The sequence below is a fragment of the Scyliorhinus torazame genome, chromosome 1 (assembly GCF_047496885.1).
Source record: "Scyliorhinus torazame isolate Kashiwa2021f chromosome 1, sScyTor2.1, whole genome shotgun sequence".
In the NCBI taxonomy this organism is placed as follows: domain Eukaryota; kingdom Metazoa; phylum Chordata; class Chondrichthyes; order Carcharhiniformes; family Scyliorhinidae; genus Scyliorhinus; species Scyliorhinus torazame.
Window position 1 is genome coordinate 410,549,668 of NC_092707.1, and position 18,142 is coordinate 410,567,809.

Below are 18,142 nucleotides of genomic sequence, written 5' to 3' on the forward strand. Positions count from 1 at the left end.
CACACACACACCCTCTATCTCACACACACACCCTCTATCCCCCACACACACACACACCGTCTCTCACACACACACCGTCTCACACACCCTCTATCTCACACACACACCCTCTATCCCACACACACACACCGTCTCTCACACACACCGTCTCTCACACACACCCTCTATCCCACACACACACACCCTCTATCTCAGACACACACCGTCTCTCACACACACACCCTCTATCCCACACACACATACCGTCTCTCACACACACCGTCTCTCACACACACCCTCTATCTCACACACACACCCTCTATCTCACACACACACCCTCTATCTCACACACACACACACTCACACACACCCTCTATCTCACACACACACCCTCTATCTCACACACACACCCTCTATCTCACACACACACCGTCACTCACACACACCCTCTATCTCACACACACACCCTCTATCTCACACACACACCGTCTCTCACACACACCCTCTATCTCACACACACACCCTCTATCCCACACACACACTCTATCTCACACACACACCATCTCACACATACACCCTCTATCCCACACACACACACCCTCTATCTCACACACACACCATCTCTCACACACACACCCTCTATCCCACACACACACACACCGCCTCACACACACACACACCCTCACACACACTCACACGCATACACCCTCACACACCCTCACACACACAAACCCTCACAAACCCTCTCACACACACACACTCTTGCATCACTGCTCTCTCCCTCACGCGTGCCACCACCCTCTCTCCTTCATTCTGTCGCAAGCTCTTTATTTCTCTTTCTTCCTCTCTCTCTCTCTCTCAAACACTGACTTGCATCATCACTGCTTATTTATATTTTCAGACATTTTTTGAAAAGTTGCTAGCACCTTCTATGTGACCAGGTTAAAGTTGGGGACAGAGTTTCTGTGGGTTTCCAACCTGAAACTTGAGCTGTCATCTTTTGAGTTGTGATTTTTTGAGGGGTGATTTTTTGAGGGGTGATTTTTTGAGGGGTGATTTTTTGAGCCTCTCCGTCCGTGAGAAAGTCACCGTGGACCCAAACTCTGGAGTGAAGTGAAAAATGTGATTCTCTCCGGCGTGATTGTTGTTTGGAATCTCCCCCCCCCCCCCCCCCCCGCCCCCACCCCGCCGGGGGAGGAGTGAGAATCACACGGTGCGAGATCAGGAACCTCACTGTAATACATCAGCACACCATTACCCAGCACTCTCTCCAGACCTTACCCCCTCCCTCACGGAATCTTGACTCAGCGTGACGTCCCGCCAGCATCATTTACACCAAGGCTGGCCGGGCGTGAGGCAGTCTCAGAGTCTCCACCTCACCAGAGTGACGCCGGTAACTACACCAATCACTTTTATTTCTGAGAGGCACAAGATTCCATGAGGATTCACACCGTTTTTCCCGTTGAGACTGACCACATTGGAGGCTCGGAATCTAGAAGAGCCTGTGAAGAATATTTAATTCCACAACAAGTCAGGTGCAGGATTCCAAATAAAGTGAAGGAGAAAAGAAAGAGAGAGAGGAGGGACAAAGAGACTGAGAGAAAAAGTGAAAAAGAAATTTCTGAAAATAATTTTTTCCAAATCTCCAACAATAATGAAAAGCTGAATGAATGAGACATGTCGGTTAATTGTCAATTCCAGGGGGGTTCTTTGGCAGCCATTAAGACAGACCATGCCATTAAAAACAATAACTGACATTCCAACACTGGGGACTGGATTCTCGGGCCCCCCAGACACGTGTTCCTCGGCCGCGCGCTGTTCGCTGGCAGCGGGATTCTATCATTGACGAGGTGGGGGTGAGCTGCCTTCTTGAACCGCTGCAGTCCCTGAGGTATGAGGAAATGAAATGTAAAATATTCCCTGGGACTATTTGGAAGATGGGCAAAGGAATCATCCTTTAATGTCCCGGGTTATATTTATCCCCCTAAAAAAATGAGAACTGATTGGTCATTGTCACATTGTTATTTCTGGGATCTTGCTGTGGACAAATTCACAGCTGTAGCAGAGCGACCAGAGTCAATAAAAAGCACATCCCAGCGGCCTGTCAGCATCTTCCAGTGAGAAAGGCAAAGAAGAAGAAACCATTCAGTTATTAATAATAACACCATTTGATCTGTTGACAGACATTCTTTCATTCTGTGTGGAAATAAATACTGATCAATATTTCTACTGGATTACAGTCAGGTGAAGGGGAATGCAAATATGCTGAGCTTCGATTCCATTGCCCAGGCACCAGGCAGCCGGCAGTATCACTGACTGAAAGCACAGCGGAGTATGCTGTTGTTCATCGTTCTTAAACCTCAAAACCAGCAACAATTAACCAGTGGGACAAGCAGCAGTCACCAAAACCTCACCCAATCACAATCACCTCTGCCTTTCCTGCACATTTCAACGGCTTCAATCTCTCAACAATATCAGAGCGAGATTGTAAATCCCAGACCCTGATATTACTGGACACTCAGACCCTGATATTACTGGACACTCAGACCCTGATATTACTGGACACTCAGACCCTGATAATACTGGACACTCAGACCCTCCCAGACCCTGATATTACTGGACACTCAGACCCTGATATTACTGGACACTCAGACCCTGATATTACTGGACACTCAGACCCTCCCAGACCCTGATATTACTGGACACTCAGACCCTGATAGTACTGGACACTCAGACCCTGATAATACTGGACACTCAGACCCTCCCAGACCCTGATATTACTGGACACTCAGACCCTGATATTACTGGACACTCAGACTCTGATATTACTGGACACTCAGACCCTGATATTACTGGACACTCAGACCCTCCCAGACCCTGATATTACTGGACACTCAGACACTGATATTTCTGGACTCTCAGACCCTGATATTACTGGTCACTCAGACCCTGATATTACTGGACACTCAGACACTGATATTTCTGGACACTCAGACCCTGATATTACTGGACACTCAGATCCTGATATTACTGGACACTCAGACCCTGATATTACTGGACACTCAGACCCTCCCAGACCCTGATATTACTGGACACTCAGACCCTGATATTACTGGACACTCAGACCCTGATATTACTGGACACTCGACCCTGATATTACTGGACACTCAGACCCTGATATTGCTGGACAGTCAGACCCTGATATTACTGGACACACAGACCCTAATATTACTGGACACTCAGACCCTGATATTACTGGACACTCAGACCCTTTATATTACTGGACACTCAGACCCTCCCAGACCCTGATATTACTGGACACTCAGACCCTGATATTACTGGACACTCAGACCCTGATATTACTGGACACTCAGACCCTGATATAACTGGACACTCAGACCCTCCCAGACCCTGATATTACTGGACACTCAGACCCTGATATTACTGGACACTCAGACCCTCCCAGATGCTGATATTACTGGACACTCAGACCCTGATATTACTGGACACTCAGAGCCTCCAAGACCCTGATATTACTGGACATTCACACCCTGATATTACTGGACACTCAGACACTGATATTACTGGACACTCAGACCCTGATATTACTGGACACTCAGACCCTGATATTACTGGACACTCAGGCCCTCACAGACACTGATATTACTGGACACTCAGACCCTGATATTACTGGACACTCAGACCCTGATATTACTGGACACTCACACCCTGATATTACTGGACACTCACACCCTGATATTACTGGACACTCAGACCCTCCAAGACCCTGATATTACTGGACACTCAGACCCTGATATTACTGGACACTCAGACCCTGATATTACTGGACACTCAGACCCTGATATTACTGGACACTCAGGCCCTCCCAGACCCTGATATTACTGGACACTCAGACCCTGATATTACTGGACGCTCAGACCCTGATATTACTGGACACTCACACCCTGATATTAATGGACACTCACACCCTGATATTACTGGACACTCAGACCCTGATATTACTGGGCACTCAGACCCTGGTATTACTGGACACTCACACCCTGATATTACTGGACACTCACACCCTGATATTACTGGACACTCACACCCTGATATTACTGGACACTCACACCCTCCCAGACCCTGGTTTTACTGGACACTCAGACCCTCCCAGACCCTGGTATTACAGGACACTCAGACCCTGATATTACTGGACACTCACACCCTGATATTACTGGACACTCACACCCTGATATTACTGGACACTCACACCCTGATATTACTGGACACTCACACCCTGATATTACTGGACACTCAGACCCTGATATTACTGGACACTCAGACCCTGATATTACTGGACACTCAGACCCTGATAATACTGGACACTCAGACCCTCCCAGACCCTGATATTACTGGACACTCAGACCCTGATATTACTGGACACTCAGACCCTCCCAGACCCTGATATTACTGGACACTCAGACCCTGATATTACTGGACACTCAGACCCTGATAATACTGGACACTCAGACCCTCCCAGACCCTGATATTACTGGACACTCAGACCCTGATATTACTGGACACTCAGACCCTGATATTACTGGACACTCAGACCCTGATATTACTGGACACTCAGACCCTCCCAGACCCTGATATTACTGGACACTCAGGCACTGATATTTCTGGACTCTCAGACCCTGATATTACTGGTCACTCAGACCCTGATATTACTGGACACTCAGATACTGATATTTCTGGACACTCAGACCCTGATATTACTGGACACTCAGATCCTGATATTACTGGACACTCAGACCCTGATATTACTGGACACTCAGACCCTCCCAGACCCTGATATTATTGGACACTCAGACCCTGATATTACTGGACACTCAGACCCTGATATTACTGGACACTCGACCCTGATATTACTGGACACTCAGACCCTGATATTGCTGGACAGTCAGACCCTGATATTACTGGACACACAGACCCTGATATTACTGGACACTCAGACCCTGATATTACTGGACACTCAGACCCTGATATTACTGGACACTCAGACCCTCCCAGACCCTGATATTACTGGACACTCAGACCCTGATATTACTGGACACTCAGACCCTGATATTACTGGACACTCAGACCCTGATATAACTGGACACTCAGACCCTCCCAGCCACTGATATTACTGGACACTCAGACCCTGATATTACTGGACACTCAGACCCTCCCAGATGCTGATATTACTGGACACTCAGACCCTGATATTACTGGACATTCAGAGCCTCCAAGACCCTGATATTACTGGACACTCACACCCTGATATTACTGGACACTCAGACACTGATATTACTGGACACTCAGACCCTGATATTACTGGACACTCAGACCCTGATATTACTGGACACTCAGACCCTGATATTACTGGACACTCAGACCCTGATATTACTGGACACTCAGGCCCTCCCAGACACTGATATTACTGGACACTCAGACCCTGATATTACTGGACACTCAGACCCTGATATTACTGGACACTCACACCCTGATATTACTGGACACTCACACCCTGATATTACTGGACACTCACACCCTGATATTACTGGACACTCACACCCTGATATTACTGGACACTCAGACCCTCCAAGACCCTGATATTACTGGACACTCAGACCCTGATATTACTGGACACTCAGACCCTGATGTTACTGGACACTCAGACCCTGATATTACTGGACACTCAGACCCTGATATTACTGGACACTCAGGCCCTCCCAGACCCTGACATTACTGGACACTCAGACCCTGATATTACTGGACACTCAGACCCTGATATTACTGGACACTCACACCCTGATATTACTGGACACTCACACCCTGATATTACTGGACACTCAGACCCTGATATTACTGGGCACTCAGACCCTGGTATTACTGGACACTCACAGCCTGATATTATTGGACACTCACACCCTGATATTACTGGACACTCACACCCTGACATTACTGGACACTCAGACCCTCCCAGACCCTGGTTTTACTGGACACTCAGACCCTCCCAGACCCTGGTATTACTGGACACTCAGACCCTGATATTACTGGACACTCACACCCTGATATTACTGGACACTCACACCCTGATATTACTGGACACTCACACCCTGATATTACTGGACACTCACACCCTGATATTACTGGACACTCAGACCCTGATATTACTGGACACTCACACCCTGATATTACTGGACACTCACACCCTGATATTACTGGACACTCACACCCTGATATTACTGGACACTCACACCCTGATATTACTGGACACTCACACCCTGATATTACTGGACACTTACACCCTGATATTACTGGACACTCAGACCCTGATATCACTGGACACTCACACCCTGATATTACTGGACACTCACACGCTGATATTACTGGACACTCACACCCTGATATTACTGGACACTCAGACCCTGATATTACTGGACACTCAGACCCTGATATTACTGGACACTCAGACCCTGATATTACTGGACACTCAGGCCCTCCCAGACACTGATATTACTGGACACTCAGACCCTGATATTACTGGACACTCAGACCCTGATATTACTGGACACTCACACCCTGATATTACTGGACACTCACACCCTGATATTACTGGACACTCAGACCCTCCAAGACCCTGATATTACTGGACACTCAGACCCTGATATTACTGGACACTCAGACCCTGATGTTACTGGACACTCAGACCCTGATATTACTGGACACTCAGACCCTGATATTACTGGACACTCAGGCCCTCCCAGACCCTGACATTACTGGACACTCAGACCCTGATATTACTGGACACTCAGACCCTGATATTACTGGACACTCACACCCTGATATTACTGGACACTCACACCCTGATATTACTGGACACTCAGACCCTGATATTACTGGGCAGTCAGACCCTGGTATTACTGGACACTCACAGCCTGATATTACTGGACACTCACACCCTGATATTACTGGACACTCACACCCTGATATTACTGGACACTCAGACCCTCCCAGACCCTGGTTTTACTGGACACTCAGACCCTCCCAGACCCTGGTATTACTGGACACTCAGACCCTGATATTACTGGACACTCACACCCTGATATTACTGGACACTCAGACCCTGATATTACTGGACACTCACACCCTGATATTACTGGACACTCACACCCTGATATTACTGGACACTCAGTCCCTGATATTACTGGACACTCACACCCTGATATTACTGGACACTCACACCCTGATATTACTGGACACTCACACCCTGATATTACTGGACACTCACACCCTGATATTACTGGACACTCACACCCTGATATTACTGGACACTCACACCCTGATATTACTGGACACTCAGACCCTGATATCACTGGACACTCACACCCTGATATTACTGGACACTCACACGCTGATATTACTGGACACTCACACCCTGATATTACTGGACACTCAGACCCTGATATTACTGGACACTCACACCCTGATATTACTGGAGAGACTGAAATTGCCCAAATGTGACACTGTGCTCAGAACATTGTTCATGGAATGAAGTCTGTAATTTGTCGAATAAGACATTATTTGCTTTGTGAATGTTGCTACAACCATTTCTGTCTCTCAGGGAACTCTACTGCCACCCACAATGCCTCCTCAGTGTAGGGAAGGCTCTCTCCCTCCCATTGTATCCCAGCGGGAATTTGGAATGTGTGAAAGGGAAATGAGGGTGGGAATTCTCCGGCTGACGGCATTCTCAGTTCCCGCTGGCTGTGTGCCATCGCCACGGTTTCCCGGTGGTGTGGGGGGGCTTCGATGGAAATTCCCATTAACAATTGGCGAGAGTAGAGAATCCGGCTGCCAGCGAACGGCGCTCCGCCGGGAAACACACGGCTGGGGAAGCGGAGAATCCAGCCCCAGATTTATTCAAATCTTTCTTGGGATGTGTGTGTCGCTGGCTCCATCAGGAATTATTGCCCATCCCTAATTGCCTTTGGTAAGGTGGTGGTGAACTGCATTCTTGAACCGCTGCAGTTAATGAGGTGTAGGTACACCCACAGTGCTGTTAGAGTCATAGGCTCATACAGCAGAGAAAATGCCCTTCGGTCCATCGCATCTCTGCTAGTCAAAAACAACCACTGGACTATTCCAATCCCATTCCCCAGCATTTGGCCCAGAGCCTTGTCTGCCCTGGGATCGGGAAGGCACATCTAAATACTTCTTAAATATTCTGAGGGTCTCTGCCTCCACCTCCCTTTCAGGCAGTGAGTTCCAGACTCCCATTCCCCTCTGGGTGAAAAGGGTTTTCCTCACATCCCCTCTGAACCTCCTGCCCCTAACCTGGGCAGCACGGTAGCACAGTGGTTCGCACTGTTGCTTCACAGCGCCAGGGTCCCGGATTCGATTCCCGGCTTGGGTCACTGTGTGGAGTCCACATATTCTCCCCGTGTCTGCGTGGGTTTCCTCCGGGTGCTCCCGTTTCCTCCCACAAGTCCCGAAAGACATCCTTCTTCGGTAAATTGGACATTCTGAATTCTCGGTCTCTGTACCTGAACAGGTGCCGGAATGTGGCGACTGGGGCTTTTCACAGTAACTTCATTGCAGTGTTAATGGAAGCCCACTTGTGACACTAATAAATATTTTTTTTTTAAATTGAACCTATGCCCCCTGGTCATTGATCCCTCCACCAAGGGGAAAAGTTTCTTCCTGTCTACTTTATCCATGCCCCTCATAATTTTACAAATCTCAATCATGTGCCCCTCAGTCTCCTCTACTCAAAGGAAAACAATCCCAGTCAATCCCATCTCTCTTCATAACTAAAACTCTCCAGCCCAGGCAACATCCTGGTAAACCTCCTCTGCACCCTTTCCAGAGCTATCACATCCCTCGTAAAGCTGTGGCCAAACAAATGTTTTACACAGTTCCAACTGAACCTTCCTGCTCTAAACTCTATGCCTCAGTTAATAAAGGCAAGTATACCAGAGGCCTTCTTAACCACTGTATCCACCTGCTCTGCTACATTAAGGGATGGGTGTACATGCACACCAAAATTCCTCGGAAACTCGGTGCTTCCCAGGGTTCTGCCGTTTACCAAGAACCCTCTCTTGTAAGTCCTTCTATATTTATCAAAGTCCTTCTCCCTGGAGATTTATCTACCTTTAAGCCTGCCAGACCACTCCGAACCTCCTCTCTGTCTGTATTAATCTCTTAAATTTTATTACAGTCCTTCTCCCTGATTTCTACACCCACAAGAACATCATTCCTCAGATAAGGACATCAAAACTGCACACAATACTCCAGGTGTGGCCTCACCAATTCCCCATACAATTGTAGTGAAACATCTCTATTCCTATATTCAAATCCTCTCGCTATGAAGGCCAACCTACCATTTGCCGTCTTTCCTGCCTGTTGTTCCTGCGCGCTTACTTTCAGCGACTGACGCACGAGGACACCAAGGTCTCACTGAGTATTCACCTCTCTCAATTTACACCCACTCAAATAATAATTCCCTTCCTATTTTTGCTGCTGAAGTGGATAACCTCACATTTATCCACGTTATACTGCATCTGCCATGCATGTGCCCACGCACTCAGCCTGTCCAAATCCTGCTGAAACATCTCTGCATCCTCCTCACAGCTCAGCCTCCCACCCAACTTTGTATTGTCTGTAAATATGGAGGTACAGGAGAAACTATTCCCACTCAAACGTACATCAAGAACTAGAGGGCACACATTCACAATAATGAGCAAAAGGAGAAGTGAGCCAGAGGTTGAATGAACTTCCTGTGAGGGTGGTGGAGGGAGGTGAAATCGAGGTATTCAAAAGGGAATTGGATTGTTCTCTGGAAAGTGAGACTGTGCAAGGTTCCGGGGATAAGGCAGGGGTGTGGGTCTCGGTCTAATGTTCTTCCAGAGGGCCAGTGCAGACCTGATGGGCCGAGGGGCCTCTTTCTGCACTGGGAAGATTGTGTGAAAGATTCTGAGTGGAATGTACTTTACCTCCTGCTGAATTAAACTGTTTCAGAAATCGGGCACCGTCATGGAAATATAAACCTTCCCAGACTATAATTCCTGACACTTTAGAATCAGGTTTTAGTAAATTCTCATTTTCACAACAGCTACTAAACCCAATCTTCACTGTTTACATTTTGTTACAGAATTTGAAAGATTCCCCAGCAGATTCTGACCCAACGTACATGGTAAATATCTCTCACTACAACAAACTGGGATATGTCTGGTGATCAACATTCACCACAGGATCAAAGTTTCCTCTTTCGACATAGAGTAAAATAAATCCCTTTTTCCCAGAAGCCGCTATGATTAGAATGTAGAACATTTTCAAATAAGCCTCTCATTGTGCACGTGTTACACAATCACAATTTCTAACATGTCTCTATTTTCCCTCAGGCATTACAGCAACCAACTTCATCTGTATACAGTGAGATTAAAGGTATGTTTCTATCGCACTGAACAGAGGTTCAGGAAAAGCAGGTGGATTCTGTCACGTTCTGTATAAATGGTGAAACTGTGGGAAAGCCTGACTCAAAATGGACCCATATCAGCAACACTGCAGAGAATGGACAGAGAGCAGTGAGTCCAGCGTGGAATGGACCATTATTAGCCCCGTGTGGTAATATATGTAATGTTGTGTGTTCAAAGAACAAAGGACAGTACAGCACAGGGACAGGCCCTTCGACCCTCCGAGCCTGCACCGATCGTGATGCCTGTCTGAACTAAAACCTTCTGCAATTCCGGGGTCCATATCCCTCTATTCCCATCCTATTCATGTATTTGTCAAGATGCCTCTTAAACATCGCTATCGTATCTGCTTCCACCACCTCCTCCCGCAGCGCGTTCCAGACACTCACCACCTTCTGTGTCAAAAACCTGCCTCGCACATCTCCTCTGAACTTTGCCCCTCGCACCTGTGACCCTGGGTCAGTGACTTTCCCACCCTGGGCAAAAGCGTCTGACGTTTCACTCTCTCCATGCTCCTCATAATTTTATAAATCTCTGTCAGGTCGCCCCTCCGCCTCCGTCATTCCAATGAAAACAATCCGAGTTTATCCAACCTCCCCTCATAACGAATACATAGAAACAGAGAAAATAGAAGCAGGAGGAGGCCATTCGGCCCTTCGAGCCTGCTCCCCCATTCATTCTGATCATTGCTGATCATCAAGTTCAATACCCTCCAGACCAGGCAACAACCTGGTAAACCTCTTCTGTCCTCTCTCCAAAGCATCCACATCCTTCTGGTAGTGTGGTGACCAGAATTGTACACAATATTCCAAATGCGGCCTAACTGAGGTTCTGTACAGCTGCAGCATGACTTGCCATTTCTTATACTCAATGCCCCGATGGATAAAGGCAAGCATGCCGTGTGCCTTCTTGACTACCCTATCCCCCTGTGTTGCCACTTTCAGTGACCTGTGGACCTGTACGCCCAGATCCCTCTGCCTGGCAATGCTCTGAAGGGCTCTGCCATTTACTGTGTTATTCCCACCTGGATCAGACCTTCCAAAATGCATTACCTCACATTTATCCGTCATATCTCACCAATCGATACACACATATTCACAGGTACAAAGATAGACCTAAATGTCTACAAACAGACACACATTCCCAAGTGTACATCGACACATAGACATACAGACACGTGTACACGTTCACATATACTTACACACAGATATTCAATAACGTGTACACACACATTTCCAGCCATGATTCCCAGTGTATGGAGTGGGAATACTGAACTATTTTCCTTTCATATCCACTCGGTGTTCAGACCAACTGTAGCCCCGACTGTCATTCCATCTGGGATCAGCTCACTCTGTGCAGGCTGGAGATGGAGTCTGGGAGTTTCCCGTCATTAAGAACAGAGTTACAATCTGGACAAACTCCTCAGAGGAGCTGAAATTATCCTTTATTCTCACGTTGGCTGCAGCTTGAGTTTTGGAAACTAATCTATTTTTAATTTTGTTTGAACAGGCAACAGACAAGCTCCCGGCTCCTGAACTACAGAAAATATCCTTCGATATGACACCATTCCGAGGCCAGGAGCATAAGGACGATTAGGAACATGATCAAAACAGTGTCCTTATATCAGAGATCAACTCCTTACACTCACATTCTTCCCACATCCCCAATTCTACCCACCACCTTTTTCCATTTCCCCAGGCTGCACTATCAGCTTCTCCCCAATCTATCTCCCTTTATCCCTGTCCCTTTGGTAATTTAAAAGATATAGCCAGCTTTCCGCAAGGAGTTGAAAACTGCAGGAGAGATGGGGTCAGAATCTCAGGAAAACCCAGTCTTATTCAAGTGAGAATGCAGAGTGCTGGGCCACGCTCTTGAAAAGGGTTTTTTGGGTTATTGGATTGTGTTTTTGAATTGGAACAGTTAAGGGGGAATTCATTCAGGGTTATACATAGATTACTGTCACTGTGTGGTGTCTTTATGTTTGTAATTGATAAAAATTCTTGCTGTGTGTTTATATATAAATGTTAACTAAGTTCTTGGAACAAAGCTTGTTTTGATTAAAGTGTCTGGGAAGACTGATGAATCACACCCGAAGGGTCTTGTGCTCAACCTTGCCAAATTCAACAGAACGATTGTAGGTCAGGTGGACTTCATAATATACTTTGGAGTTTCTAAGCCCTGGCCCATAAAATTAGACAGAACATTCCAGACCCTAACCACTCGCTGTGTGGCTCTGCCTCCACCACACTCTCAGACAGAACATTCCGGATCCTAACCACTCGCTGTGTGAATCTGCCTCCACCACACACTCAGATAGAACATTCCGGATCCTAACCACTCGCTGTGTGAATCTGCCACCACCACACTCTCAGGCAGAACATTCCGGATCCTAACCACTCACTGTGTGAATCTGTCTCCACCACACTCTCAGACAGAACATTCCGGATCCTAACCACTCGCTGTGTGAATCTGTCTCCACCACACTCTCAGACAGAACATTACGGATCCTAACCACTCGCTGTGTGAATCTGTCTCCACCACACTCTCAGACAGAACATTCCGGATCCTAACCACTCGCTGTGTGAATCTGCCTCCACCACACTCTCAGACAGTACATTCCGGATCCTAACCACTCGCTGTGTGAATCTGCCTCCACCACACTCTCAGACAGAACATTCCGGATCCTAACCACTCGCTATGTGAATCTGTCTCCACCACACTCTCAGATAGAACATTCCGGATCCTAACCACTCGCTGTGTGAATCTGTCTCCACCACACTCTCAGACAGAACATTCCAGATCCTAACCACTCGCTGTGTGAATCTGCCTCCACCACACTCTCAGACAGTACATTCCGGATCCTAACCACTCGCTGTGTGAATCTGTCTCCACCACACTCTCAGACTGAACATTCCGGATCCGAACCACTCGCTGTATGAATCTGTCTCCACCACACTCTCAGTCAGAACATTCCGGATCCTAACCACTCGCTGTGTGAATCTGTCTCCACCACACTCTCAGTCAGAACATTCCGGATCCTAACCACTCGCTGTGTGAATCTGCCACCACCACACTCTCAGACAGAACATTCCGGATCCTAACCACTCGCTGTGTGTATCTGTCTCCACCACACTCTCAGTCAGAACATTCCAGATCCTAACCACTCGCTGTGTGAATCTGTCTCCACCACACTATCAGACAGAACATTCCAGATACTAACTACTCGCTGTGTGGATCTGTCTCCACCACACTCTCAGACAGAACATTCCGGATCCTAACCACTCGCTGTGTGAATCTGCCTCCACCACACTCTCAGATGGAACATTCCGGATCCTAACCACTCGCTGTGTGAATCTGTCTCCACCACACTCTCAGACAGAACATTCCGGATCCTAACCACTCGCTGTGTGAAAAGCTTTCTCCTGTGCTTCAGTAACTGCTCTCTCCACCTGTCCTGCCACTTTCAATGATTTCTGCACATTAACCCCAGCTCGTGCCTGTCCCCCACACTCTCTACACTTCATTCCACTTTCTATTCTGGTTTAGCTCAAAAATAATCTGCCAGGCGATCCTTTCCTGCTCCTAATTCTGACTCCTTGAGCACTGCCAGTTGTGGCTCAGAGTAACTGAGTGACCTGGCATGACTACATCCAAATGATTCATTGAGTGGGAAGAGATCGGAAGGGTGTGGAATTACTGACACCAGAAGTGTGGTCAGATGGTCAATAGGATAGCGGAGGTTTGTGTGGAAATTTAAGAAATTCTAGGTGCTGTTTATTACAGTAAAGTTCAGTTTTTAGGCCTCCTCATTCTCAGTCCATAGTTTTTCAGTTTATTTTAGATTTTTCAGTCAGTTTGTACCAGATTGTGAGGGGAAGATCCAAGTGTGCAGTGTACGTCTGATTACATCATGTTGTGTCGAATATAAGGCCCAGAAACAGATCATTCAGCACAATGAGCCCATGCAGTCCATGTCCAAATGCAGCAAGACCTGGACAATATCCAGGCTTGGACTGACAAGTGGCAAGTTACATTTATACCACACAAGTGCCAGTCAATCAACATCTCCAACAAGAGAGAATCTAACCATCGCCCCTTTACAGTCAATGGCATCACCATCACTGATCCCCACTATCAACATCCTGGGGGTTACCATTGACCAGAAACTGAACTGGATCAGCCATATAAATACTGTGGCTACCAGAGCAGGTCAGAGACTGAATTCAGCAGCGAGAAACCCACCTCCTGGCTCCCCAAACCTTGTCTTTCATCCACAAGGTACAAGTCAGGAGTGTGATGGAATACTTTACACTTTCCTGGATGAGAGCAGCTCCAACAACACTGAGCAAACCGAAGACCTTCCAAGACAAAGCAGCACGCTTGATTTACACCCCAGCCACCAGCCTCAACATTGTCTTTCCCCAGCACGGACACACAGTCGCAGCCGTCTGTACCATCCACAAGATGCACAGCAGCAACTCACCAAGGCTCCTTTGACAGCATGTTTCAAACCTGTGACCTCTACAATCTAGAATGACAAGAGCAGCAGATACCTGGGATCACCACCATCTGCAAATTCCCCTCCAAGTCACTCACCATCCTGACTTGGAAATATATCGCTGTTCCTTCACTGTCGCTGGGTCAAAATCCTGGAACTCCCTCCCTAACAGCACGGTGGGTGTACCTACTTCACATGGACTGCAGCGTTTGAGAAGGCAGCTCACCCCCACCTTCACAAGGGGAAGTTAGGGATGGGCAATAAATGCTGGCCTAGTCAGCAACACCCACATGGTGTGAAAGTATTTAAATAACAGTCCATGCCGGTATTTATGCTCGATTTGAACCTCCTGCAATCCTTTCCCATCAAACCATCAACATATCCTGCCTCATCCTTATTTGTTTACTTCACTTCCCCAAAACTGTTTCTCTGCCACTTGCTTCAATTCGGAAATAGAGAGGGTTCCAAGTTATTTGTATTTGTGGGGATACAAAGTAAGTTATAGTTTCAAATAAGCTGAATTTTGTGTTTCTGTATTTGTGTGCTAAAAATGAAATAAAACTTCAATTTTAATCTCATTTCTTAAAAGTTGCCTGAAAATCTGTCGGTTGGTTTCGATGCCTGCATTGTAATGATGGTTTTACAAAACAGTGAACAAAAACTAGGCTGTTGCTTAGTAACCAGGAGCCCAGACAAAGACAGTGAGAGCAGTTAGTTCAGGAGAAAGAAGGTAAACGGGGAGTAAGCAGATTTCACAGAAACTGCTGGAACAGACAGCACCATACACAGGGACAGAAAGACACTCCCAAGATAAAGAACAGCAAGTCCTAGAAACCAGGGATTGGGAAAGAACAGAGTTCCAGGAAAACTGTGAAGGCAAAGGAAAGATGAAGAGGAATCTGGAAAAAGGTTCTGTTCAGTGAAGTCAGGAGCAGAGAGAAAGGCTCCCAGTTAAGGTACAGACCTGGGGCATGGCGGCTTGCGAGATGGTTGGTAACAACTTATACAGCCTGTGAAAAAGTGGCATTCTGTTGGCACAGCTTGGAACCTGGGGAATTGTGTGAAAGCTTGAAGGCACATGACAATCCAGGGCAGGGGAATACCTGAAGGAGAGTTTGGAACCCTGGAGGTGAATCCTTGGTGAGAACACAGATCCAAAGTTGGCTCAGGAACAGGAAACAAAGGGGAATGGCCAATGGCTGCCCTTGCGAATGGGAAGCTGTTTCAATTGGTGTTCCGCAGGGCTTGGTGTTGGCACCCCTGCTGTTCGTTTTATATATTAACAATTTGGACTTGAACATGGGGTGATGGGGGCAAGATTGGGAAATTTGCAGACAACACACAAATTGTCCACGCAGTCGATGGTGTAGAGGATAGCTGTCAGCACCAAAATTATATCGGTGGGTTGGTGGAGTTGGCAGAGATTAATCAATGTTTTATTCTTTAGTTAAAAGTTCATGGGCAGTCCTGTGACTCTGTTCTGTAATCTGCCAATGAAGTATCGAAACAGAAATAGCGGGATTCTCTGTCGGCCGACGCTGGAACCAGGAAAGGCGATTGGGCGGAGAAACGGTCGTGAGGCAAAAATGGTGGCCGTTGCTGGCTGCCCGACAGAATGCCGTGCTCCGGTGCCTCAACCGCGGTGTCAATGCGTTCTACTCTGCACGTACAGTAAACGCCGTTCACATATCATTAGCGGCCTGAGCCGGTATTCACCCGGGCTTCCGCGATGCTCCGCCTCCACCGGGAGGAATTACCGACGGCGTGTTTCACTTGTGGTTTCAACAATCGGGAAACAGGCTCCGTGGCTGCTGAGGGAGGGAGAGGGGGCACGAAAAGTGTCCAATATCGCTATAGTGTGCTGATAGTTGTGCCGCCGGCCGGGGAACTTCTGCCAGGGTCTCGGGGGAGTAGCGGGGGGCAGCCAAGAGGTGGGGCCGGGCTGGACGGGCACGGAACACCATTGCCGCAGCCGGCAAGGCAGCCACACGGCTGTGCACGCTGCCGACTGCTCACTGTGAACTTAGTGCCACAGGACTCACCAGGCCACCTACCCCCCCCCCCCAAGTATCCTCTGGCCGCAGCTGACCCAGCAGCGGGATGGGCGCGCTCCAGCACAACCGGTGCCATCCTATTGGCTGGGATGAGTGTGTGTGGGGAGTGGAGTGCGGATATGCAGCTACAGCTTGTCAGCCTCTCGAGTGTCAATCCCGACTCCGGCATATCCAACACCGTTTCCCATTGGAATCGCTCGTGTTCCACAGGGTGCCGCGCTAGCCCCGGAGCACAGTCAGTTCAGGTGGAAGAAGGTAACCACTCTGATACCAGCACGGTAGCACAGTGGTTAGCACACTTGCTTCACAGCTCCAGGGTCCCAGGTTCGATTCCGGCTTGGGTCACTGTCTGTGCGGAGTCTGCACATCCTCCCCGTGTGTGCGTGGGTTTCCTCCGGGTGCTCCGGTTTCCTCCCACAACCCAAAGATGTGCAGGTTAGGTGGTTGCTCGTGGTAAATTGCCCTTAGTATCCAAAAATAATAAGTGTGGTTTCTGGGTTACGGGGATAGGGTGGAGGTGCGGGCTTAGGTAGGGTCCTCTGGCAAAGGGGCTGTGCAGACTCGATGGGCCGAATGGTCTCCTTCTGCACTTGAAATTCTACGATTCTCAGATTAACGGTTGATTAATTTCTCCGGGAGCGGCGCCAGTCTTGCTGTCGTAGAATTCCATCGGTTCTGTCCCGGCGTCAGCACTTAGTCTCTGAAACGGAGAATCCCGCCCAGTATCTCTCAAGCTGGGTTCCACTCTAGCGTCTGATTAGATGCACTAACATCAGCTGGCATCGTAACATTGGAACCACTCAACGTGGGAGCGAGTTCCACATTCCCATCACTCTCTGGGTAAAGGCTGCCCTCTGAATTACCCATTGGATTTATTAGTGACAGCCTGATATCGATGGCCTCTATTTTCACTCTTCACCACAAATGCAGACATTCTCTGTTTACTCTTTCAACACCTGCCATCATTTTAAAGATGTTGATCACTCATTTGTCTTCTCTTTTGAAGAGAAAGGGCCCCAGCCTAATTATCTTTTCCCAATTGGAATAGTTTCCAGTCCTGGTGTGAACCTTGTAAATCCTCTTTGCAC

At 47.8% G+C, this 18,142-nt stretch overlaps 1 protein-coding gene across 2 annotated transcripts in view; it reads left to right on the plus strand.

Annotated features, from left to right (window-relative positions):
* The window catches only part of LOC140428372 (uncharacterized), a 46,902-nt gene extending 31,324 nt beyond the window's left edge, over positions 1–15,578 (plus strand). Inside the window, exons 6-8 of one of the 2 annotated variants that reach the window (XM_072514775.1) lie at positions 10,181–10,222; positions 10,431–10,473; positions 12,012–15,578. In XM_072514775.1, the coding sequence (XP_072370876.1) occupies positions 10,181–10,222; positions 10,431–10,473; positions 12,012–12,037 (111 nt within the window). In that variant the 3' untranslated portion in view covers positions 12,038–15,578. Of the gene's footprint in view, positions 1–2,219; positions 2,938–10,180; positions 10,223–10,430; positions 10,474–12,011 lie in introns of those variants that run through there. The other variant, XM_072514767.1, reaches the window with a different exon arrangement.
* The last annotated feature ends 2,564 nt before the right edge of the window (positions 15,579–18,142 follow it).